At 40.0% G+C, this 27972-nt stretch overlaps 1 protein-coding gene across 1 annotated transcript in view; it reads right to left on the bottom strand.

The window, feature by feature from the left end:
- Positions 1 to 573: 573 nt before the first annotated feature.
- The window catches only part of trim71 (tripartite motif containing 71, E3 ubiquitin protein ligase), a 32056-nt gene continuing 4657 nt past the window's right edge, over positions 574 to 27972 (bottom strand). The window contains exons 2-7 of the mRNA XM_061059353.1: positions 16639 to 16806; positions 11545 to 11679; positions 8336 to 8578; positions 6941 to 7438; positions 6550 to 6690; positions 574 to 6296 (exon numbers count right to left, since the gene is read on the bottom strand). Coding sequence (XP_060915336.1) covers positions 5724 to 6296; positions 6550 to 6690; positions 6941 to 7438; positions 8336 to 8578; positions 11545 to 11679; positions 16639 to 16806 — 1758 coding nt within the window. The 3' untranslated portion in view covers positions 574 to 5723. The remainder of the gene's footprint in view (positions 6297 to 6549; positions 6691 to 6940; positions 7439 to 8335; positions 8579 to 11544; positions 11680 to 16638; positions 16807 to 27972) is intronic.

Raw genomic sequence — 27972 nt, 5'->3', positions numbered from 1 at the left:
CATAGCCACATTAAAGCAAATTACATGAAGCTGGCTAGATGATAAACCCCCGTCTATTAATGCATGGAAGTAAACAGTGGAAGATATTAAAGAAATGGAAAGAATTATGTATAGGCTAAGAAACAGAGAAGATGAATTCATGTGTTACTGGAGTAAATGGATAAAGGAAACAGATAAAGTGGAACAATTTAATTTTATTATCATTATTATTATTAGTATAATTTTTTTCTTTCTAAATCATCTTTTTTCTATTTGTACCTTTTCTTTGGATTTGTATTTTATTTCATGTATGTATCCTTATATGTTTAAAAAAATATATAAAAATGTGCCAGGATGAACAAAATTTGTGATGAAATATGACAACTTGTAATGTAGTAAAACAGCCTGCAATAAAGTAGTAAATAAAAAAAAAAAAATGTGTTCACAGTGGAACACTTTTTGAATCAATACATTTTATAGATTATATTATAATAATTGAAGGACACAAAGACTCCTCATCTTAACCACAGAGAATAAGTCACAACAAGTTGGTTTTTCTAACTCTGTAACTGTAAGCACAAATAAAGAGACATGTTTTGAAGTCAAAGAAATACAACTTTATTGAAGTGTAAACAAAAAAAGCAAACAAAAACTGCATAGGAAATGTTTAAAGTCCACAGAATACAGAGAGAGCAGCAAGTGGCCAATATATTATAGTCTCCTTTGCCTTATTTAGACTGAAGACCTGACATCTGCACTTCACTCAGCCCTATGTGTGCGTGTTTTAAGAGGGAGGGAAGGTGTGCTGGCAAACCCACACACACACACACATACATACACACACACACACACACATACATACACACATACACACACACACACACACCTGGCTGAGGAAGCACCAGCAGCACTCATCTAAACTCAGCTGGCCCCGCTGTCTCTCCCTGCCTCTTGGACTGTTAGGAGGATACATTCAGTGGATTTCTGCTGAGACAACACATATGCAGCGCACAAACACAGTACACACTCCTCACAGTCAGCTGCTGGGAGAACGAGAAAACAGAAACAAGAGGTTGTCCAAGATGAGCTGTTTTTCCCTTTGGGCCAAACAAACAGCCCCTATCTGGGAGGCTGATATTAAAGCTGGTGGCTAAATGAACGTGTTGCATGTTCCACTTCAACCATATGATCCCACCGTTTACTCCAAGTATTGCTGGTGTCAAACATTTAGCAAAAAAATATTGAGAAAAACACCTTTTATGTGTCTTGTTTTCGTACCAGCAGCTGGCTGTAGAGAGTGAGCATCAGCGAGACCCCATTTGACCCCTTTCTTCATAAAATACATTCTAAAAGGGCCAATGAGCATCAAGTGGTGACACGTATTTGTACTTCTTTGTGAGAGAAAACAAAAATGAGCAAAAAAACAACAGATTAATCAGGGGACACTAGTCAAAGCCTTATTTTTTAGATTGGGTTTAGAAATATATTTTTTTTATAATATGGAAATGGGCACACAAAAGAATCATACTAGTAATGAGAGCTCATAACAGGGGGAAACTACATCATCACTACGGAACACGTTTCAATGAGACACCTGCAGGGCAGGGCTGCTGAGAACTACCTGAGTTTTTTTTTTTTTTCCTTTTCAAATTTTCAATCCTTTTTTTTTTTTTTTTTTTTTTGTCTTTCTTTCGAGTATACAATCATCAAAAGGAGGTCTACGACCTTGCACACATCACCTGGTGCAGCTTTGCTTTTTTTTTTCCTTTCTCTTAAAGCCATGAGAGGCCAGAAATAAAATGGTGGACAAAAACCACAGGGGCCCTATGAAAATAGAAAAAATCCAGCTGAGCAGGTGTGCACTCTACCAGTCACATGCTCAGCAGCCATCCCCACCCTTCCTGGATTATTTTAAAGACAAGGAAGAGCGCTGCCTGCTAGTTAGAGAATCCTAGCTGCTTCTCACATTAAAGTGAGTGTTATTACAACTTCAAACAAAAAATTGGCTGTCCTGTTGATTCATCGTTGTTGGTGAGGTCATTCTTCACCTAGCAAGAAGCTTTTACAGCTTTTAAAAGTTACAGGGCTTTGAGTGTGAGAGGAGTTAGAATATGTGAATATGTCTACACATATTGTGCATAATAGAGGGAGAAAACCAAGCACTAATGGTCCAGGGGCCACACAAGCCTTCTGTATTCATCTGAAAACTCTCAGGAATGGAGGCTTGGCTGACCCAACAGGTTGTACTCTGCAGAGCCTCTTGAGAACAAGAAATACAATCGCAAAGGTCAAAGGTTAATTCCATCAAACACAATCCTAACACACACATACAAATCTTTGGGTATATATTTTGGTAAAACCATCCCAATAATCAGCTACCCACCCCATCTGAGTTTTTGCAACACCTATCTGAGAGACATCGGTATAATATAAGGACTTTTTAAAGCATGCAACAAAATGAAAAAACAAATGTTTAAAAAACATTTTTCCTCTTTAAGAGTGAAGACCTAAAGATCTTAAAGATAGAATTCTGCAATCTTAATAAAAAAAAAAACTGATGCAACATGAATGAACATTTCACAGAGTTAATACTGAAAAACAAAAAACGATCTTATGTTGGGTTAAAAGCATCTGTGGAATCAAACTTGCTCGCCGTCAGTGTGCTAATAGCTCCCCTTAAATAAAAACCCAGCCTGTTGTCACCTATTAGGAGGAATCCCATGATGGGTTTGTTTAAACCACAAAGTGTGAACGGTTGGGTTTACACTGGTCTCACGGTCCTACACAACCAACATCAAGACTCCTAAAAATCCACACTGAGAGGTTGGTAAATTGTGCTGATATTAGAGGTATATCAAAGGCAGATTTGTGAAGTTCTTAACTCTTTAAAAGAGGTCACATCCTCTTGCTGTCAACTGTCCTGCACACAGTAACAATGTACAAGTGGAATCTGCATGATCATCATCATCATTGTTATCATGAGGTAAAGATAAACAGGGCCCAGCCCTCTTAAGTGCATCTAATCAGAGAGCAAGATTTATTCTCAGGTGCTCTGATTTAACATTTGTATCCATGATATAATGGTCCAGTGACATATGCCGTCTACAACATGTCAAAATGCCAACCCTGTTTGGCACAGACCTCTCACAGATCATTTTGGCACAATGCTTTCATCTGACATATTTGGTTTCTTGTTGATAAAAGGCATAGTTTACCAGGCATTACAGTAGAACGAACAACCAGAAGGCTGTTCAGGGTTGGAACATGGAGCGATGACCATAATACAAAATGACTTTTCAACTCAAAACAGTACCATGATCTTTGGTCCAAGAGCTATGGGACATGTAATGTACTGTAACACAAGATGATTCAAAGAATGAGGTATATTCGTTATGCATAAATATATGACGAGGTATGTCAAAACACAAGAGTGAAAATGAGGTATATAGAATGGATATGAAGTTGAGGTATTTGAATGTTAAAATGCACAGAAGCCATGAGTGACATATTTGAGGTACTCAGGAGTTATAAGAGGAGGTAAAACAGGATATCGGAGATATGACGATGTAAATCCCGATTATGTGCAGACGGGCCCTCTCCTCAGAGGTGAGAGCCAGTCGGTAAATCTTCTCATAAGTCCCAAGATTCTTTGCCAGGCTAAGATGCAAATAGAACCTTAATTGTCTAGTGCTTCCAGTGGGACACAGATTGAAACAAGGGCAAGGGGATTTAAAACCCCACAATGCTTTCACCACAAAGGGTTACTATCTATTAGTTTCTACGGTGATTATATTGGGATACAAAGGTCAATCGGAGATGCTACTTTGAGCCCTTGGGCAGTCTAATTATGATATAAATTGGGGCATTGCAAGATGGGCTGAGGTATTAATTGCAAGGGGGGGGAAAGGGGTTCTCTTTGGTGCGGGTATCTTCTGTTTCTACAAAAATATCTCAGCAGAGAGACGATCTTTCAAAACCTTCCTAAAAAGGGCCTTAGTCATTGCAGGATGTGAAAGCACAAAAAACTGTGACCAAGGCACACTTTACTCCTCCAAGTCTAACATGGACAGCGCTGAAGACTCAACTTCACAAGTTAAAAGAACTTTTCAGTTACAGTCAACAATGATTTTTTAAGATAATGTTTTGTTGGGAATTCAGTTTCTTTAATTGCAATATCTACAGTTGGCCACTGTGCTGAAATACTAACTCTAGTTGACTCCAAAAGTCGGTCTTTAGACCTACATCTTTAGAGGAATCAGTCTACTAGCGCTCAATCTTGGGAGGTCTCCTAATTTCTTAAGATTAATAAATAGGGCCGGGCTTTGTAATCATGCCCTCTAATTGGACTGGACTATAACCTTGGCCCCAGGAGCCAAAGTGAGTGGGTTTCAACCAACAGCTAAATCAAAAGAATGACTATGTTTTGTGTCTTTCATTTGAGGTCATTAATGTCCTCCCGACAGCAAAAATGGTTGTCTACTTGTAAGGCTTTTGTCACACAGCATGCCTCACCTAAAAGGTGTCATTCAATGAAATGATTATATCTCTACATTAAGATCACTAAGAGATCTAGATTTTGGAAAATCCATCTCCAAAATCCTTTGGTAGGTTCTCCCATTTGAAGGAGTTGCTGCTCTCCTTGCATACTAAACCTTGCATCTTACTTCATCATGCTGACTGAAAAAAAAGTTGAGTTAATCAATAAAAAAAAAAAATCACTAGTTCATCCAGTCTTATGGGACATTAAGGGGGATGGGGATGTAAGGATAATCATACAATTTGGATAATTCTATGGGAGGGAACATGTGGGGATCATCTCTGGGATCATTTCGTCTTGTCTATAATTTCATCAAATCATCATTAGCTAGTAAAGCTATAGGGACAGTCTGGAAAGAACAGCTCTTCTGAATAAATCCTACCATGACCTGAGCTCATTTTAATTCTAAGTTTGGCATCGCTTGGGGCACTCTTTTTAGGCTATCATGACACTATGATCTTCACAAAGCCACAAAGGGACAAGGGGCGCTGCACAAGCAAAAAAAAACGAAGCAGCCTAAATAACATGAGAAGGAACCCTTGGTTCCTCTTCGAGCGAAGCCCTCTAATGAGAATGAATCATGCAGCCTCTGCAGCGATCTGAGTATTGTCTCAGCAACAACATTCAGGAGGTTCACTTTAACTCATATTTCAAAATGCACAGCAAGAATTCCATTAATCCTGTGCAAATATCAACTCAAAAGTCCATTCTTTTTTTGTCTCTCTTAAATAACAAAGTATAGAGGTAGACTTTTCTTCTTTGTAAAACTTCACGGACTAAAACCTCTGCTCAGTGACTATGAGTACATTCATAAAGAGCTAAATGAGGTAGGTTTGGAGCAGAGGGTACAAGATTTCAAGAAAAATGAGAAAATCCCTGAGATGGATACTTAAAGGAGAGCCACAGAGAAAATTCAGAGCAGCGGAGACTGAGGAAGGGAAATATGGCTCCTTTTCTACTGATTATCAATTTGTAGAGGTCCCCATTGTAATACATACCACAGTTATCTGATTGAGAGAACTATTTAAATGCAAAAAAAATTCTACAGTTTTAATTTCCCTTCACTTCAACATACTCTCAATCCTCTCTGAGTTCTCCTGTTGTGTCTGTTGATTCATTCTCTCTCCTCCATGTCCTTCATCCAAAAAAACTGCAAAAGGGCCAACGGAGGATGAGAAGAATTCTATTTTTTTTTTTTTTTTTTTTTTTAGAATTTGAGGATGCGATTATTTCCAAAGTCAATAACCACAATAACTCCGTCAGGCGTCACAGCCACACCGGAGGGACGATCCATCTGTCCAAAACCACTCCCCTGTGTGCCAAATTTGCATAAGAAGTTTCCATTGGGCTCGAACACTTGGACTCGGTGGTTGCGGGAGTCGGCCACGATGATGCGGTTCTCTTGGTCCACAGCAACACCCTGGGGCCGCAGAAACTGCCCGTTTCCGGTGCCCTCGGAGCCCAGGAAACGAGCAGACTGGCAGTCGGGTCGGATGACGAGCAGTCGGTGGTTGTTGAAGTCGGTCACCACCAGGTGGTCTTCATGGTTAAATGCCACTCCTCTGGGAGAGTCAAAGTGTTTCCACAGGGCCCCCTCAAAGCCATACTTGTTGAGGAAGGAGCCGTCAGGGGCAAAGAGCTGCACACGGTGGTTCCTGGTGTCCGAGACCAGGATCTTACCCTCAGAGTTGACAGCCACATCCCAGGGATAGTTGAACTGCCCATTCTTTGTACCCTTTTCCCCAAATTTCACCAGGAACTGGCCCTCAAAAGTAAACACCTGTCCGACAAAACAAATGTGTTAGGGCCCAACATGTTAACATCAGATGTTTAGAACGCATGAGGAGCTGTGTGTTTATGTGTGTATACATGAGTCTACTAGTTAACAAGTTTTCAGAAGCTCACATGCCTTTTTAACATACACAATAAAGACACACGTATTTTGTGGCACTTGAATAATTTAATTCACAAACGGTCAAGGAATCATTCAGAACAAGAATAGAATTGTGTTGATATTTCTCGGGTGCTCTTACCTGCACACGGTGATTGTCCTTATCAGCCACAATGATTCGTCTCTGACTGTCACATGCAACCCCTGCTGGACGATCAAACTGTCCAGGCCGAGAACCCAGAGAGCCAAACTTATGGTGGAAGGCCCCACACGGCTTAAATATCTAGAGAGAAAGAAGCAACAAAAAAAACTCTTTTCACTTCATTGTTCCAACATTACTTATGTTACTTACATCTTCAATGTAAGGTCTGAGCATATTATTCAACCTAATTGCATAAGTCAAACTGTCAGACCTTTCATATTGTAAACATGCACTCTAAAATACACACAAAAAAGTCTTCAGCCAGCAAGCAACACAAATATATGAGCACCACTCAAGCACATGAGTGTGTGATATATTTTAGGGGCTCTACCTGTATGCGGTTGTTGCTCCGATCAGCCACCACCACATATCCCTCCTTGTCCACGCTGATGCCCCAGGGACGACACAGTTGACCATCTCCCTCACCCTCAGAACCAAACGATGACACCTGGGAGCCCAGGGTGCCGTAGCTCCGCCCTGACTTGACGATCACCTTGAAGGGGCTGCCCTGAATGTGCTGGTTACACACCAACACAGACACGAGGTGCTCCCCCTCGTATTTAGGCAAGTAGCTGACGGTGTAAGAACCATTCTGGTGGTCAGTTACTTCTGCTGCAGACAGGTTTCCATCTGTGACCGACATGACGATTGCAGACACTGTGTCCCCACCGGAAAGGCGTGGCTCACCATCATGGTCATATCCAATCACAGTGAAGGAGGCAGGCTTGCCACGGAGCGCACTTTTTAGACCCTCACCATGGGCTTTGGTGACCGGGGCAAATGCCCCGCTGCTGATGAGGCCCATGGACTGGACGGCTATGTACAGAGCCTTTGGAGAAGAATGATAGTAAACATTCAATTTAAAGGTCGACTTGTGAATTACAGTAGACACAATTTATCCACATTGTCAACCAGCCATATCACAACTCCAACAAATTCTTATACATCATCTGGCTCAGAACAGCAAAACAAAAATCTAACTGTTCAAATCAATCTGAACTAAAGGTGCACAGATAGATCGACGGATGACCAGAACCTGCCTGACCTGCGACCTGCTGGTCCTCACAATTATAGCTGATAATATAAACATGATAAAAACTCTTAGCTTCATTGTCTGGCTACAAGTGTACCTGATTCTTTTAGGAAGGAGGAAGATGACCAAAGTAAAAAGACTAAAAGTCTGTAAGTGATCATTTCTTCAGGAGTCAGGGAGAATTCAGCTAAAGAGAATGAAGAAGTAAACGTTTCTAGAATTTGATTTATTCTAAATTTACATTAAAGAGTTTTAATTATGACTGTTTTAATCTTTATAGAATGTGAAAATTAAGAATGAAATTCATGTATTATTTGAAAAATGTATTTAATACCGTTTATTTGTGTTACTTGACATACTATATCAAAACACTTTTGAGTTTGAGTTGATTAGTTTGAGTGAGAATGAGAGATGGTCAACCTGGTGCAGTTTTTAAGATGGTTCGTAATAAAAAGTTACTTAACAGTCATGTTTTATTATGAACATAAAATTGATTTGCTGTCAATAGTGTTGTAATAGTGCTTTAGGGAAAGAAAACCAGCATCAGCCAAAAATGGGCATCAGAAAGTCAGACCAGGAAAAATCGGAAATGAAAAAATCACAATCTATTTAAGATTATTTAATCTGTGAATCTCTGAGCTGAACAATCAGGTGTTGTTTATGATCCATGATCTACAGGGTCCAAATGCCTACCTGGTCAGGAGGAGTGAACATGAAGCGGTCGTCTTCTTGTGGCTGCAGCAGACCCCTCAAAGCCTTTAGCTCGTGGATCTGGGTGAGCATTCGCTCCCTGGCCAGCAGCACATCAAGGTGGCGGCCCTCATCCAGCACCTGACTCACGGCAGCGATTGTGCTGTCCAACTTGGTCAGACTCTGGTGCAGTTTCTCAACCTGCAGGTACAGAGACTTGGCCTTCACCTGGCGGATCTTTTCCACCTGACAGGAGACAGAACCAGCGTACAGAATATTTAACATCACAAGATCAGATTTGACTGTTTAAACAGCATAGAGCACATCACAGAGATGCTATGTTGATCCATAACAAATATTGTGTGTTGTAAAGCATGATGTTTAGTCTCTCATAAGTCGCCCAAAAAAATCGAATAGAAAAAAAGAAAACCGGCAATAAAAAGAAAGTTTGAAGGTTTGGTTATACCTCAGCTCGGTCATCCTATTAGTAGAGCACTTTTTATTTGTTTCAACCCTAAAATAAAATAATTTATTCCACATTTCAAATGAGTTGAATGTGTGGCATTAAACTTACTTTTAGTGTTTCCATGAGCACACACTGTTATAAGCATTGTGGCCACATGATGGCAGCAATGTGCTGACCATACTGAATGTTTTAGTCAAGATGGGTAACATGCAGCTAGTTGCATCTGTACAAATTTAGCTTGGATTGGTAAATAATTGTAGAGCAGAATGCTGGTTCAATGATAATACATGAGGTAGTATAGATAGTTCCAGTTTGATACAATGACATCATTTTGATTAACAATGATTCCAAATCAAATCAAAATTGTAAATCAAAAAATTGTAAATCAAATTGTAGGAGATTGACCAAATGAACATTAACGGTAATTAAATCATAAACTTCAATGAGTCAAAAGACATTTATATGTTTATTAAGTACATTGAATTTAGATCTTTTCTAAGAGATACAATATCAATGCGCAACATCTGAACAACTGATCTGACAACTGCATTGCCCTTCTGGGATTAATAAAGTTGTCTGAATCTGAACATCGCCTGAAGTATTTTGCTCTGAGAGGCTGTTTTCAGGGGGAAGGCAAAACCACACAGTACCCAAGTTTCACTTGGGAGTCAAATATTCATGGCATCATAAAACAGAGATTTAAGGTCACTCAACTACAACATGTATCTGTTGCTTTCATGCTTTCAGAAGACAGATGAAGTTACAGTAAAGGCAGTGAGAAAAAAATAATTAAAGAGGGTGATAGAACCTGAGAAGCAGGGATCGGGCTCTCACTTACAGTTACCTAACAATAGGAGTAAAACACAATAGCCTGACTGCTGTTCTATAGTTAGTGGGACTCTTGATAGCAGGGAGTAGGGTAAAAGAAACAGAGATTCCAAAGGAAAGGGGTCTTTTGTTAATCCTTGGCATAAATGGAACTACAATTTGCATCTGAGAGACTTAAGTTACACTTTATAGTCACTGAGGACAAAGACTCAAGCTAGGCTCTCTGATGGAAAGATCCTCAGTTGAAAACACTCAATGGAAGAGAAGGTATAGAGCCTTTCAAGAGAGCACTGAATTTATCCAGACATCACCCTGTGGTTAGAGCGAACACCTGTCGACAGAGAGGGGGAGAACGTGTTCTTCTTTGATGTAACCGCAACTTGTAAAGTTACAACCTATTCACACAGTTCCCCGCTTTCTATTCGCGTTCCACCTGTGAGTCACATGTAGCTTTTCTCGACCATCTAACAGCTATATATCCTTCAACCTTAGTGTTAAGGTCACAGGTGCCAGCAGGGCTTCATTACAGAACAGGAAGTTCAAGCGGATCTCTGTTTTGTATGACTTGGAAGTTGTTCAATACAAATTGTTAACCACACCTAAGCTAAGGAGAGCAGAGGAGCATGCAAAAGGTGGCAGGTGCTTCTGAGCATCCAATATCCAATCATTTAAAATAATATAAGCAGAAAAAAACAACTACATTCTGTGCGATGTAACCAGCTAATGTTTGACATCATTGTAAGATAAATAACTTAAACCAACAGTCAGTTTTTGCAACATTCATTTTCTTACCAATAGCTTGAAGCCTGTTAGACAGCTATGCACCCCCTTCCACATGTAAAACTAAAACCTTCTGTGATTAATTTTGCCTTTGTGTCAGTTGGGCGCCCCCTGTGGGCAAGGTGGTAAATCTTATCTCCTTCCTGATTTTTAGCTTCTCACGGTTATCTTCTTATGCCTGCAATGCTTTTCCTGAAATTTTCACAACCATTTCTAAAATCTTTCTCAATACATACAGAGAGAATTAGCATAGTAAGTAGGTCAAGGTCACAACCTCTGACTGGAGAAATAATTTATGGTATATTCAGGAAACAATATGTAACACTTAGACAGTGTATGTGGGTGTGCTGTGTTTGCCTGTAATGACTTTCTAGGGTCAGGTTTACAGCCGCGAGTACTGTAGCAGTGAAAAAAGGAATAAAGGGGGAACATGAGTAAGTGAAAAACATCTTGTGACACTTTGACCTGTACACACACGCACACACACACACGCACACGCACATGCACGCACGAGAGTTTGAAGATCTGAGGCAGCAAGACACAGCTCAGTTTTTACGATGTCACTGAGCCTCTCAGGAAAAAGTGGAGAAATAAGAGTTGAGGTGGACCAGCGGGTGTTTGGCTAAATTATTGTTTTTTTTATGTAATGCCCACGACACAAATTTACACAACTGCACAAGTACACATTTAAGTATCTGGTTTAGTTGTAATTGATATAATACAGAGTGTGTGTGTGTGTTTAAGAGGCTTGACTGGTACAATGGCATGTACTGTATGTTGCACAGTCAGTCTCTTTCTTTATGTGTTTTTTTTTTAAACCTCAAACCCCACTCATTCTCTGGGTAACCTTAAACCTAGGAGGTCCTTGCATAGAACATCTGAGGTGCAGGTCAAACTGCTAACTTTACAACCGGCTCCTTAGTTTTGTTATTCAGGTTTAATTAACCAATATCTAGCCAAAGAACAGACCGGCATATGTTCTGCTTGTGTATGAGTGTGTGGGTGGGTGGGTGTGGGTTTAGATGTGCAGATATTTGAATTGTCCTGATCCCACAAAAAACAATTAGTTTTATGACTAAATTAGTTGAATCTTTTGACTGCGCTCTGGCTAGTAGTTAGCCAAGATGTTGAGGCTCACCTTCCAAAGTAGTTCACACTCCCTCTCCTCCAGAGCTTTCTTGTGTCGGAGGACAAGGGCCTTCACTTCAGTCTGCACCACCTTGGCTTTGATCTCCACCTGCTCTGCCATGGCCTGGACCTTCTCCATGCTTAGCTGGGGAGACAAAACACAAAGATATGATCTTACTAATGTGGCAAAACTGTAGCTCCTACAGTAAGTTTACACAGAAATCCTCCTATAATAAAGTGATATATTATAATAGTGATAGAAACAGTGAGACATAAATCATGAAGCAAACCAGATGTGGGGGTCATTAACAATAAATCATTTCCCCCTGTCTGTTTAATAAGTCAACTTGGATATAAAGACCCCCCAGACACAGGATGAAGAGGTAAGGAAACATTAAAAGAAAGGACACAGTTTTGTGACATCTTCCTGGCAAGTGACCGAACAACAACTGCTCTGTTACCATTTAGTGGCTTCTTCAGAAGGAAAAGGAAACAGGGGTCAGGAATAGGTATAGGAAGTAACTTTGCATTTAAAACAGTTTCCCCTCAAGGTTATCCAACATTTTAAAAAGTGTCAAAGTATTTTGAGTTTAATGCCTCATTCGATTTTTGTTTTTAGTTACTTATTCTTTGTTCAGATGATTTCTTGTTTCAACCTTTAAACAACTTTCTTGATTTAATCATTTTAAGATCTCATTTAATCTAAAAATGTAACTTTATTAACTAGGGGTGATCCCAAGTTAATAATATAGAAAAAAATGATTGTTATTTGCCCTCCACTGTGGCTGTTAAGTTAAGCAAATTCAACTGTCACTGCAAAAAAAAACACATATTTGGCGGGTGATGGGTGCTTATCTTCCATCTCTGCCAGATATAGTTACATCAGAACAGGGGCAGACACCTCCCTTCAACTCCGGCTCTCAATGGCTATAAATGAGGTGTCAATCATAAATGAATTGTTACTGAAAATACAGTGGGAAATCGGGAACAGAACAGTGGTGGCAAATTTGAAGAAATCAACTGATCTTTATGGATGCAACGTGTTGGGGTTATATCTCTTACTGGATTTGGATTGTTGGGACCATTGTTGAAACAGCAGGACCTTTTTTGTTGGACTGTTATGGTCTGCCTGCGGCTGGTCGTCAGTGTGTGGGCCTTCTGTATTATAAATGGGCATATGTAATATCTTTTAAAATGTCACCATAAAGGAGAAAAAGGATGGATCAAGTCCTATCATAGAAAACATCGTTATTTCAAGTCTACAGGACAAATTGTTTAATGGACATGGATCTATGATCCTTCATGTCACACTGATCAGTTGGATGTTATATTGTGTGGAAATCAGGTTCAAATATTTTTATTGCTGAAATTGTAATATTGTAAAATGATTGTTTCAGTCAAACAATACTTTTGAAATGGATCCACACAATAATAACAAAGGCGTAGAACAATTATATAAGCAGGGCTTTAGGACAACAAAATGAGAACAGCAATTATTTATGTGACTCTGATAACTGATAACTTAAAAGCAACTGTATAGTAAAAAATATTTTCCTCCCCCTTTTTTACAACTGTAGGGTTGAGCTAATTGCACTTTTCCCTGTTCCTTTATATGGCTTTCCCTCTGGTGTTTTCTGGGAGGTCACAGTGTGGACCGGACCTCACAGGCATGAAGAGGAGGTGGGATAAGGCTTCCTTTGTGATATTGCCCACAGGGATCAGAGGTCGCCCAAACCTCTACAGGTCATGATCTGCAACCCCTGTCTTAAGACACATATCGTCAACCCCCACTGCGCCCCAGCAAGAACAAAGCCTGGCAGCAGGGTCCTTTTCTCTTTTGCCTGGCAATTTGAGATGGGCAGCTAAAGGGTCATCTAAATCATGCCCCCAGAGACAGAACAGCAGGCTGGAAGGAATCAGGAAGGACTGTTATCAATAGTGAGGAAGGAGACAGAGGGATGTAAAAAGGCTCCACCTTCCAATTGTCTCTGTATACTCCTTTCATTAAAATATGCAAATTGTGTCTTCATTTGTCATTCTTCTCATTGTTATTTTATTGCTTTTGTTCTCATTGCAGATGCACTGTAGTAGTGAGAACAGACAAGGTCCCTGTAAAACATAAAGGTAGAATCCTTAGAATTGTTCATTGTAGCTTGTAAACACTACACAACAGGGCCTCTCCTCCTGGGCTTTTGGGCCCCAGAAGCACGCACTCACTGAAGGACGTAATGTGTATGTTTACACTGCAAGCTACCGCACACTAGCACAAGCTAACTGTCAGTGTTTGGAACCTGCCTGTCCAACACAAAGCAGGCCATGTCCTTCATATTCCACAGTTTCAAGTGTATTAACTCCTAAACGTACCTGCGTTCTGTCAGTGGCTAAGGGAAACACATCCACTCCCCGAAACGTTCTGCGTCAACCAAAAAAAAACTGAAACATCAAAATATAGGCAGAGGACAGGGTCTCTGCAGATACAATCACCACCACACATGTATTGAGGCCCATAAGTGATGACTGAGCTGCATTTCATTTGTATTAGTCCATATTTTATATTTTAGGAGAAGCTACTGATTTCACCTTTAATTTTGTGTCCACTCCAACTGGACTTCATAATCTCCCTCTACACCACTTTGTCTCCATCCTTGCCCTTTCCTTCTTTTCCACAGAATTCCCAGAAGAGTATGACACACAAAGACACAAAGAGGGTCAAACTGACCAATCAAAGCACCAGAGCCAAAGAGCTCTGGCCAACCAGGAGGTCACAAGTCCAGGGTCAGAGGTCAGGGATCCTAATGGGTGTGGAGTGGGCGGAAATTTCCTACCTCAGGGGACAGGAACGTGTGTACGTGTGTGTGTGTGTGTGTGTGTGTGTGTGTGTGTTTACATAATATCTGGCGTCAGCATTTACTCCCATGGTGACCTAGAACCAAATGGACAAAAACAACCTAACCACAACATATAGCCAGATGGTAGGCAGTGTTTCTCGTGACCCAGCAGTACAAATCCTGGTGCTTTTCATGCGGCCAAGAACAAGTAAGTGCTGCAGTTCCTGGTTTTAGTTTTAAACACTGAGACATCATTGAGCAACTCCGTGTTATTATATCTTGGAATTTGAAGAACAGCCCAGCTGACACAAGTACCCATCCTTCCTAGTACAAAGAGTGGAAGAGCAACACAAAGGTCAAGCTCTGCTGTGGAGATAGCACATGCCAATAACTCACATAACCATAGTGGAACAGCTAGTGTTTCACCTACAAGGCAAAAACACTTGAATGATCCTTTTTGACCCTTTTAACAGTTTCTACACACAACCAACAAGCAAGATGATAAATATTTAATAAAACAACTATTAGAATTTCAGATGAATATGTCAATCTATTACAAAATAAATGGCTCAGAATTTCTCAAAGCACTAAGGGATATATTCAAATAGCTTGATTTAGCCAAGCATTTGGGACAACTAAAAGCTTATGTTTGACTTTACAATGATAAATATGGAGAAGAGCAGCATTTCCAACATTCCAGAGGCCAAAAAAACAGCATAAAAAGGGCATTTGGGCTAAACTAGAGGCATGGCTCTAATGATTGCATTGTTGGGCAGTTGGTTGGTACACCCTGGTTTTTTCAAACAGACACATTTTCTACAATGACATAGTAGTGAGACAAACCGGGGTTCATGATAATCAATGCTAACAACTTTGGTGATACCCTGATTTTTCTATCACATAAAAGGGGTTGACTATTGTGTTTTAATCAAAATATACAGACTATTCAAAAAAGTTTCATTAACTTTGGGTAAATCAATTACGTCTGTCTCAGTTTATATGTAAATTGTTCATCAAGCCCACTATGAGCTAAAAGTTCTATAAATGCAACACAGCATTAAACTAACACTTTCTCCTATTTTGCTGCTTGGCAAATGTTTGCATTATCTAAAACACAAAACTTAGATGGTAGGAATGGTATTCATTTGCGTGGTGTTATTGACAATATGTAAAGTTTAAGCTAGATGTTTTTTGAGGGAGTTTTCACATTAGGCACACTTTTTTTTTTTTTTTAAATATACTTTTTTCATCCCTGAGGGAAATTCTAGTTTTATACTGTGTTATTGAGAAACATGCTTCTCACACACATCCGCCCAAATCACACTCACGCACAAACAGGACCTGTGGACATGCATTTGGTGGAGCGATATCTACACACTTCTACACAGGGAGCACACCAGATCGGTTGGGGGGGGGGGGGGGGGGGGGGGGGGGGTTGGTGGTCATTTTTTTGACAAATGACCACTGATCAATTTAATGTTTCAGCACAATTTAAAAGTAACCCTTAAGTGATTGTGCACATGAGTAAAAATGCCTGATTTTCTAAACTGTTCGTGACAACCTCTCACCCCACCTTCTTCTGTTCATGTTATACTGTATGAGGAGGAATCCCAGTGGAAGCCACTAACGGATGATTACGTAAATGAAAAAAGGCAGTGTGTGAGTGTGTGTGTTTATTGGAGGGTGAGAGTAAAAGGAGGTGGGGAGAGTGAGGTAATAACTGAACAGGAGAGGGCAAAGTGCTCCACGTCTTTAACAGAGGAGTTTTCCTTTCTCTGAAATCCTTTAAATACCTCATCTCATCTCCCCCCCCTCCCCCCGCCCAGCCTCCTCTCCACTCCTCCTCCCCTTTGACCTTCATCCCTGCCCCCACCAGACCTCACCCCATGTGACCCACCCCCTTTAGGTGCCAGCTGGACACCTCTAACCTCAGGCTTCCCAGCAGGCCAGGACTGGTCACTCTCAAATATATTCAAGCTGATCGTCTCTAGCAGTCGATTGCTCTGTGCTGAGGGACGATGGAGAGACACAGCTGCTCTCCTCGGCTTTGCCTATGTCTCTCCAGGAGAGGGATGGGTGTGGAGTTGTGTCGTTTGACCTTAAAAAAGGCCTTGAAAAACTGATTACTTTTGGATTTTTCACATTTTCAACAGCTAGCATTACGTCAAAATGGAGGATGTGTTTCCTTGCTTTCATTCAGTGTTGCTTTGTTTCCATATTAAACAAGTAAATGACCAATTAGCCCATGAATGTGTCTGTCTGTGTTCCTGTCTCACCTGCACAGCCTGTCGCCCTTGCTGCGCATCTGACAACAGCTGGATGGTGATGGCCCTAGAGTCTTGTACGGCGTCTTGTAGATAAACAAAGGTGTGGCCCATATGACGGCCCACGCTGCACTCTCTGCAGATGGGCACAGAGCAGGTTTCACAGAAGAAGAGAAATACCTGAAAAACAGAGAGATGGGAATTAGCTTTGGGTTCAAAATGATAAAAAGCTAAACATGCTTCCACAGCTGCAACATGTGACTAAAGTGAATGCAGGCTGCAAATCCAATTGGAATTCATTCATGACTCATTATAGCTGCACTCAAATATCGCTGTGTGTTAAACTGACCGAATGCAACCTTTACACTTCCAAAATCCTACCCAACATCTACCAAAGCAAAAGTTAGGACCCAATCATTTTGAATACTGTTAGATCTAGGAATATTGTTTTACTGCTGCTGTGTCACCAAGGGCTGACAAAAAATGAGATTGGAAGGAGGACACATTGATAACGAAGTTAAATAGCCTTCTCTCTATTCGCTCTCTCTCTCTCTCTCTCTCAGGCATGCACACAAATCTAATTAATGAGAAAAGATCATGAATGACAAACAAGTCATCCATATGCATGTGCTGCCACGGATTATATTGGGCTTGACACCCTAGAGAGCTTGTCTCTTCCAAAACAGAGCAAGAAGAAGCACTGTAGGACTAAAGGCTACCAAAACTCAATCAATACTCATTCTGGGGACATCTGAGGGTTAGGGCCATAAAGGGATATAACTCACATTTCACATGTTATCAGTCTTACTACAGTAATAAGGGGATGGCAAAAGTATTGTGCTTCTCACATTTCTGCTAGCTTTTAGTTTTACCAGAGACATTTTTAAAATAAAATATGATTTCATGTTAAAAATTAATTTCTTCCATAGAGTTGTACACCTACGTATGCCATATTGTAAGTCCCTTTTTGTTTCAGCAGAAAAGCTTGTGACTGATGAAGTAGTAAAAGCAGACTGACATTGGTTGATTAAAAAAGTCCTTCTGTCCCTCAGGACAAGGGGGAGAAATGTAATTTAACCTTTGTTGCTTAAACCTAATCTTTGCTTTAAACCCCATTTCAGAATGCAGATTTTTTGTAATTGAAGGCTAATTAAATACACACTAGCTATCATATCCTGAAGAGACACCAGATCAATGGCCTCCAATAGCAAGGGACCTGGGTATATTGGGAGGGGCCTGCAATCAATCCATCAATAATGACTGTTCCCCTGGGGAGCAGCATAATCTAATGAGACCAACACACACCTCCCCCTGCATCCAACTTCCTCCTCCTTTCTGCCTTGTCATTAAGCTCCTCTTGGATCCTTTTCTCCTGGTCCTATTCTTGCCGTCGCTCTGTTTTACGGAGCACTGTCCTCTACTACACTCTCCGCACTGCTCTGTCACTCATTGACCTCTTCCTCTCCAATCCCACCCCCATCAACATCTGCTAAAATTCCAAGGGGATAAGACACACAAAAGCTAGGAATGCAGCTGGGCTGGAGTGGAGGAGGAAAGTGCAGATAGAGGATGATGGACACAGGACTAAGGCTGTCAAGGGACAGGCAGATTGATGGTGCCATATACTTTGCATTCCGATTGAGCGACTGACCCACTGAATCCACAGGACTGAGACCAGCAGCACTCAGATCATCAAATGAGGCTGTTCTGATATTGACAAAACCTGACAAGTTTGTACTTGAAGTGTGAATATATTTACATGATGGGAAAGTAGATCCTCACATTAAATTGCTCACTTGCTATTTTGGAGTTTTTTAGGCCTATCACATATTTTTCAGTACTACCGAGCAAATACCAAAGGAAAGTCACAATTGTATCACCGAACTTGTTTGAGTTGGCCACCAATATCTTCCAATTTTACAAAATCTTACATATTTTAAACAAATCAATTTTGTGATTCGTTATATCAGGATGCATAGATAAAACAGACTTGATTTCAGACTGAGCTCTGATTGGAAATGCTAATCATTTTTACACAAGCTGACACATTGTGTCTAATGAAATGTACTAATTACTGCAGCAACAGCTGCCCAGAGCCACCAACGGTATGGATAACAGTTCAAAATTCCAGGCATTTTGAAAAGTTGAAAAACCTCCTACATCACTGTAGGTTGTACGTCTGCAAATGAGAATTCTGCTTTGAGAAACAAGTTAAAATGAAGATAAATTGAGATTAAAAGAAAAGGGAACCGCACCAAAAAACTCAGATTTAAAAAAAGTTTTTTTTTAAAGACACCTAAGCCACTAAGAAAGAGACAGAGTTAGGAACATCATCCACATATGATGTGCAAGCTTGAGCCAATAGTAAGGAGGGCCATCTTTGACATGATGAACAAATGAAACGAATCCTTCCTGGAAAGCAAATTTTAATAAGGAAGCACACAAGACAAACTCGTATCTGCAGTTGATTTTTTTCAAAAGATATTTTAGCTATTTAGAAAGTATGTGCAAATTTACTGTGATTAGTGCTCATACATGTCCACTAGTCTTCATGGGCATGTTTTTCATACTTTTTATTTAAACAGCCCTAATTTGGTTGTTGTTGTTGTTTATGTTATGGCAAAATCAGATATAATAGTGATCTCTGAAATAAACTGAGCGCTGTCATCATCTACTGTTGGTGGACTCCTTCATATCATAAAAGAGAGACTCAATTGCAAAAACATCTACATGCATCAGCTAGAACAACTGACCAGTAAAAGAGAAATCTAAATTAATCTAAAACATCAATATCAACTTGAGATCTCATACAAACCTCCTAGTAATCAATAATATCTAATGACTGTGTTTCCTCACATTTAAAGTCACTAGTTAACCAAGTGGCAAAATGAAAAACAGTGGAGCAGAAGCCTGTGATTGGAAACACTGGAGTCTTATTTCACAGAACTAGATCCTATAACAAATACCGGCACCAGGCATCAGATATCTTTAATACAATCTGCTGCTGATGTGTCATCAACAGCTCAACAGTCCTCGAGGTGAAACACACTCACTCATACACACATGGTTGTGGATTACATAACACATCAGCCTCTTGAAACTTCAGTCAATATTATTGACTCAAACAGGATACCGGCTCTTCCCGGAGGTCTTCGAGGAAGAGTCCTGTTCCCTCTCTTGTTGCCTCCATCTTTACCTGCTCTCACTGAAACCCGTTATTATCATTCTTAAGACATGTGCCAACTATTTAAATCAACATAAAGTAAGCAAAAGTGCATCACACACATAACTTGTTTGCCAGCTATAACTCATGTGCTCTGTGAAACACGTGGACCATGAATTTAACATTCATGCCATGGACAGGACACGCTGAATATCCTCACACATGCAAGGACAAAACAAGAAACTTCCAGTGTGCACGTGACGCAATGTGTGGAAAAACAAGTTAAAAAGGCATGAAAAGGGCGTGGTGTCACGCAGAGTTGTAAATTTCACAGAGAACACCCTTGAAGGGGTCCTTCAGGCAGCCCTGACGCACCTAGAGTTTAACTTATTACAAATTATCATGGCACATGCTCTAAAAACGTAAGTAGCAGCACATTATAAAACGCAAAGCGGCTGCCTGTTTTCACTATTGGAGGGGATTGAACAAAGATGCCATCAGCAGTTAAAAGGCTCTGAGCCAGAGGGCATGGCCACGTTGGGGGAGAAGAGTTATTGTATTTCATTAGTGCACCGGATGTTTCTCGTTCTCCCCTCCTGCCCATTACGTTCCTCCATTAACAATTTACACTAAGACACACCCTCTTATGTTTGGCTATTTGTGTGTTTCAAAATGTCTGGTCATAAATCAAAGAAATAAAAATGAAAGAATTCAAGGACTATTTTTCAATGATATGTTTGATTTTGCTTCCAGAAGGATAACCATTCTAATAAAACGTATTAGTTGATTAATTAGTTAAATTGCTAAGGGAAATCAACAATAACTGTTTGAATTGATTGAATCTATACAGTAATATATATATATATATATACATATAATCCAATATATTTATAAACTGATGAATTGTTGGCTTTTGTATTGATGGTCAAAAGAAATTTGGAGTTGCAACTAATGATCTTGGAAATCATTGTGGATGTATTATGTTTTATGGCCATGCATATACACGGATAATTCTAAAAAAAATAATGAAAAAATATAGTAAATCATGAAACAATTGGAAATTTAAATAGATGATAGGCTAGCATACTCAAAACCAAGCCAGTTTAAGACTTCCTATTCCAGTAATTGTAAAGATCTCAACAACAAAGTAAATCTGTACATGATGGGACCGGGCGCTTAAATATAAAAATTCCCTGTAAGTGCAGGAGCACTCTGACATTTTATAACATATTTTCTAACGGTTAATGAGCCAGGCCTTGTGCTCACACATGCAGGACCAGCCCCCTCTCCTCCCTCCTGTCAGAGGTACTGGGAACTGGGGGAGAGGGCACGAGCTCTGCTAGCCAGTAAAATCGCACTCTGCAGCACTCGCTGCCTGCATGCACAGCCAAGTGGGGGGAAGGGATAACGGCTATGTAATGTCACACTGTTGGGCCAGAAAAACTAGGACTGCTCTAGACAGCGAAAGCACGTTCTCTCAAACAACTTTACCACCGAAAGTGTGGGATGCTCAGACATCTGCAAGGGTCGTGTGTGTCCAAATGCCATTTCTGGACAGTTTCCATCCTACTCTTCCCTTTCACATGTGTTTCTAATTATGTGTTGAAATGCAACTCAATCATCATCAGCTGTACAACTGCAAATGAACTGGAGTTTTTGTAGGACTTGACATTTAAAATGTTCAAATGTTTTAAAATCACACACAGCCAGAAGCTAAATTTATATTGAATTTCCTTCAAAAATGTAACTTTAGGGTAAAAACATTATTGTGCCGCTAATAATCAAAACATTTCAGTGGAACACTTAACAATACATTTTAAATTAATCAAAATAGTATTTACAAATAAATGTACTACAACACTTTTAGATAATAATCATGTTGATAACCAAATAGTTTTTTGTGAGATCAAATTCAACTTTTCTGATTTTATTTTGTATTTTCCGTTGATGCTACTCTAAGAAAATTATTTTTTACCAAGAAAAACTGAATACTATTCTGCTATAGGCAGTTTTACACTTAACACTTTTGAACAAGTATGGCTTTTTTACCAAAGGGGATGAACTGTGCGGTCGGTAGCCTGTTTTTTATAAAGTGTGTCACTGCCTCAGGCTTATATGCTCTTTCTTTAACTATGTGTCAATAGACAGAAACAAGAAAGGTCAGAAACGTATCTGGACACAAACAAACACACACTAAAAAGGACATTCCTAGAAGCGTCAGATGTGTTTACTTAGCAACTTGAGCCAAGTCTGTTTAAGGCAGTTCCTTTTCAGAAATGTACAAATTCTTATGAGAATAACCTGAGTTTACGATGATTCTTTTCTGTTTATGTCTTTATGGATACCTTTGTTTAAACATGTATCTGTCCAGTGTTGGTCCATTGATTCATTCATTCATTAGCTTTCTTCAATGGCCTGCTTAATTCTCTTCATGATCCACATTTTCACCTGGAAGTACTGATTCCAAAATTACACATTGCCACAGTCTAAGCCGCAGTTACCCCTCTGCTACTACATCCAATGGAGGAACCATTACGCACCACCATTACGCCTCTGCCAGTTACACATTGCAGAAGAGGTGCATCATGCCAAAGTTTCCCACCTTGAACGAGCAAATGGCTTGACTAACTTAACAAAAGAAGCCAGCACAGAGAATAAGGTTAACAGCACCTGTACTTTGTTATTCAAGTTGAGTTGTACACACTAGGCATGATAAAGAAAGAAGATATTCAAACAAAAAGTCAGATTTGAATATAATTTAGCCCCCTCTGTGAGATACATTCAAAGAGCTGAGTCTCAAAGTATGTTTGAGTCTTCACATAAACCGTCATGTGAGGTAAGACTGCCAAATGTTTGAGGACAAAAGGACAAAGATTTCAACAAGCCCCATTCAACACATCATTCACAAGCATGTGTTGGATAGCTTGGCATATACACACAAGCGCAACACAATTTTTAAAAATAAAAATTCGGATTGTTACAGTTATAATTTCGCACAGCAAAAGAAACTGGGCAAATTAATAATTGTTGATAATTGCTCTCTTAATAATTGTTGTTGAAGAAAACTGGTCTCAAAACTTGCCGTCCCTTACAGTGAAGGTTCTAAATAAGGAAACAGGAAATAAATAAGGGGGGTTATTTCACTTGTGAAAAGGGCAGAAAGACAGCACATGCTTTAAGCCAGTCTGGTATGTCCAGGCTGGATAATCTGTGGAAAACCCAATCCCAACATTCCCAACAATCCCAGTAATACCATCTGCCAGACAAAGCTCCTTTTATGGAACTCAGACAACTGCTGTCATATTTTCCAGACAGCCTCCATATACTGTTCACATACATTTTTTTCCCCTTCCATCTCTAATTCTCTCCTTTCCTCCACTCACATGACTATTTTCCAGTCTTCCGCTGCTGCCCCGCCCTCTCGTGGCAACCCCTGTTGGCTTGTTGCCACGGACACAACACGCACATGCCTGCCGATGTTTTGAAACTCTGCCAGATACAACAGGGGGGGCGGTGGCTGTAAGCAGACAATCTGATTGGACGAGCCCACAGCGGAGATGGAAAACAAACCACAGTCAGCTGGCCTCCTTACCGAGGGAGCATGTGACTGACTGTCCTGTACTTAATGCTTGAGCAGGGGAAAAAAAAAGGGAGCTGAGAAAGTGAATGGGTTGGAGCGACAGGGGAAGATAAAAAAACAACAGTAAAAGTAAAAGTGTGTATCTGTATGTAGAACCAAGCTTTTCTTCCTTACAGTAACATTAGAGTGGGCAATAAACAACCCTATTTCACTGGTGCCCCTTCCTTGTTTTAATGACTGCTCGACTCATTACTAAACACCATATGTCAGGTTTTGTTTCAGAAACATTGAATTAATATCACCATTTGCAAGACAGATTACAAACATTCATTAGTTTCCTCCATCCGCAAAGCCCACAGTCACTCGCCGCCTGTTTGTCCCACACGTACACACATACACATGGCTCGCATACCAACGTGGCAGCCTAAAGAGCATGGCCTATACAGGAACATGACCTAGTCAAGTAGGCGGAAACTTCAAACATGCGCAAATGCCTTTCACATATAGCGTTACCAGCAATACATAAAAAACTAACAAGACATTTGTGCATAAACAACAAAATATTAACTGAACCCTTTTTAGGGGGTTACATAGTAGAGAGTTTTAGTTGATCTGCTGTTAAAAACTTAATCTAGAAGTGATCTTGGTGGGCTTGTTTGGCCCAGTTGACGGAGCAGACGCCTCATGTGTAGAGGCTATAGTCCTTGTTGCACTGGTCACAGGTTCGACTCTTTGTCCTGACGTCATCCTCCACTCTCTGTCCATCGAATTGCTTCGATACTACAGAACATCAAAAAAATGGCTTTTCATTCGATACCAAATTTTGAAACCTCTCATACCTACCATCAGCGTCAGTGAGCCAATAAGCATGCAGCATGCTTGTGGTACCAGGATCTACTAATGCTGGTGATTGGCTGCTTAACCAGAAAGGGCACACGTGTATGTTGTTGTGTTTTGAGAGGCTTGACTACCGGTGTGCATCGTGAAGTTTAGAAAAAAAATAAACTAAATCAAAACGGACAGTGTTGAAGCAGACATAAAATGGTTTATATTCTCATGTTATGAAACTGCTTTGAATGTTTTTAAATTCCACGGAGCTGAAAAATAAAACGAAAGATTTGTATCATAATGTGTAATGTCATTTTTTTCTTGTTAAAATGTTTTTTATAAAATTGGTATCGAAAAAAAGTATCGTTTAGGAATCGGTATCGAAGTTAAGGTATCGGTTTCGGTATTGAACATTTTTGAACGATACCCAGCCCCATGATGTTCCAGTTACAAAGTCAACAAACTTGGAATTTTCACTTGTTCTTTCTTGATTGGCTAAATGCAACAGCCTTACCATGAAAATGTAATGCAGCACAGCAAAATCCTTTCATGTACATCCTTATTTGCTGGAATATGCTGCAATTCTGTTTTTTTTTTTGTATCTTTTGGATTGCCATCTCGCTTTTATCACCAACAATCTTCCAATGTATCAGTTCCATTCAAAAGAATCAAGAAGTCAAGGTGTGCTGGAGCACAGCCATACTGCAACGTTTCACACACATTAAAGAAGCCTGTTGAGACTGCTTATTGATCTTCAGACCACAGCCAAACAAAAAGGATGCTTTAACTTGCAAACACAATGGTTTGATCTTTTAAGACCTTCATGTTTTAACCTAGTTTGAGAGTACAACATGATCAAACTACAACAACTTTACCAACTGCTGACCACAATTGTTTACATACATGCATTGTCTTCGACAAACAAAAACAAGGTGGTAGGACACTTGTGGCTAGAAGCTGTGCAATGTCCCCCAAATAGGGTTGAGAGATTAACGTCAAATGTGTTAACAGAGCAATCCTGTTGAGTGGGGTCAAATAATGGCCAATTAAAACCCCATTTGTGCCCAGTCACTGAGTATGAAGTAGCAGGTTCCAGCTCTTGAATGGGTTTTAAATCCCGCTGTCAAAGAGAATGTGATAAATGCCTTCCTTTCTATCCATTAAATTTATGTGGCCCAAAATCCTCAAATGGACATCAAAGCAGGGACACACACAGATACACACTTCCCCTTAGCCTACATGAAACACATTCTCAACACACAAGAAACAGGGAATGCTCTCTAATTACTGGGCACATGTTGTGCATTAAAACCCTGGAAGTCCAACTTCATATAATCCAACTCTGCTGCCTGTGAGGAAACACACACACTCTAAGCCACTACAATTCTCTTCAGAGGATAACTACCTACAGATGGGAGATGCTCTGAGAAAGGAAAACCCTGCTGCCAGACACTCACATGGACACATCCAGGAGTGATGAAATGAAATCACTTGCCCCTCAACAGCAACAGCTGATAAATCATATTGAAGAGACTTTCTGGATCCATAATGTTCATTGTCTCTGAGAGAGAGAGAGAGAGAGAGAGAGCAGGCAGAGAGCGCTGATGAGAAAGGCAGGAGTCAGGGGAGGAAATACCCAGTGGGTGTGTGTGAGAGGGAGAGAGCAAAGGGGAAAAGAGAACCCAGGAGGTATAAACTCAAGTTACAGGAATTCCGCTGGCCTTGTATCAGCGTCAGTGTTGGGTTAGGTTTCCTAACAAACATTCTCTTCTAGCGAGCTTCAGAGAGGGGAGCCATACCGTTGATCACAGAGCTGAACCCAGCATATGTTTTAAGTGCAAGTATGCCTCTGCAAAAACTTCACTACAGAGCAGTAACATTTTACAAAGAAAAATTGGAATGTGGAAATGTGTGACATACTACAATAAAATTCCCAGACCTCCCACTGCAACTGAACAACACACTGTCTTCCCAGACAAAAATGGCCCCTGAGGAGATACAACAGCATTGGTAGGCCGTCAAACTGATTAGTTCAACTTCACCTCATCCTAACACGATGCATTGTGGGCGTTCATTGCCCAGCAACCACTTTCTGTCCTCTCTCAGTTTGCCTTAGTAACACCCCCACCTCTACTTTATAAATACTATTTGTGTGACTGTGTGTTGCTGGGATGCAATACACATGCAAAGCTAGGATGTTGCCATGGTGACAACAATTTAATCTAACTCAAAGTGTGACACTTTGTAGGATTATCATGTCATTACGTGTCTTTTAGATGGGGCATCATGTGTATTATATGTCAGAGGGGTGACATCACAGCAAGCAGAGGGCAGTCCTTTGATGTAATCCAATTTTCCATTTCCACTTCACATAATTGCACACACAATGTGACTGCTAGATCTTAAGAAAATTAACAAATATTTCTTCTGTTTAAGTAGGCAAACACATCTACTCATGTGTGCCATACCATGTATATTCTTGTGAATATGTGGCTGACTCGCTTTACTACCCAAGGGGCGTACGGTAATCTTTCAACTGAAATCCTGCAGAAATCATTTTTTGTTACAATCAATGCATTTCTGAATTCTTCTTCTTAGATTTTGTTCTACAAAATGTCTAATTGTGTGTGTGGTTAAGCTTTGTGGGTGAACAAATGGTCAATGTATCTCAGAGAACTAGGAGAATACTAAGACCAAAGCAAACAAACTTGATATTCACTCCATGGCTTATAAAGGGGAAAAACATCTCTTTGTTAGAGTTGATTAAGTTTAAAAGATATTTTCATGGTCAATCCTGTCACAATATCACAATTGCCTTTTTCAAACTGTACGACCTTAACCAATTTCCTGAGATTTTTAAATGGTGTCTTGTGTCCACAAACTCAATCAAGCAATACGTATGTAAGGCGCCTTAACACTTGTAGCTACACTAATGCTATCAATCTGCTAAATCAAAAGTGTGGTTACACTTTTAAAAATTGGCTGCAGGAAAAAACTCACTGCAATAATGTTATATTTGCAACAGGTAAAGTTTCATTTTTGCAATTAGGGAGGGATCAGTATTGAATGAAAAAACCTTTTGGGTAACAAAAAAAAAAACATATTCCAGGGACGTTACAGGTTTTAATTAGAATGGCAACCAAACCTAGTCAAAGGACAAAATATCCATAATTGAATTTAACTATTTCTATCTCCAGCCATCTAGCATAGAAGTTATCTTTTTAAATATCTTACTTCCCAGGAAAAACGTTCTCTCGTTTGTCCATCTCTCTAAAACAATGTTTTTATACACAAACTGACATCAGCAATCTACAGAAAGGCAGGATACTGGCCTAACCATTAGGAGAAATTTTGAATTCAGTACGTCGCAATTAACATGAGGACAGGATAAGGTAGGGTTCGAACCACCAACCCTTTAGTCTGTAGATTACCTACTATACCTCTCATACAATTATTATAATTTATTCATGACAAAGTGGACTCAAAGTTCTATGAAAACCTAAAAAGTGAATTATTTCTGTGGTTTGGTTGCTGAAGCAGCAAGCCGTGAGCATTAACTATCGTCACCACCAATCTCCTGGGAGAGGAAAAATTCCTCTGCAGGCTTACATAACACTACAGAGGGGACAGACCCCAGCTCCTGGAAAAACTCTCAATAATTCACTCTACATACTAGGAATGAGGGCCCAGCACACCATTCTGAGCTCAATGAAGCAGCCAAGACAAAAGCAGAAATGATGAATTGTGTCTTCTGGAAAAGATTTGCATTGAACAC

Source organism: Labrus mixtus, chromosome 16 (assembly GCF_963584025.1).
Source record: "Labrus mixtus chromosome 16, fLabMix1.1, whole genome shotgun sequence".
In the NCBI taxonomy this organism is placed as follows: Eukaryota; Metazoa; Chordata; class Actinopteri; order Labriformes; family Labridae; genus Labrus; species Labrus mixtus.
Note: the sequence above shows the minus strand (reverse complement) of the source record. Positions and strands in the feature narration are given on the sequence as shown.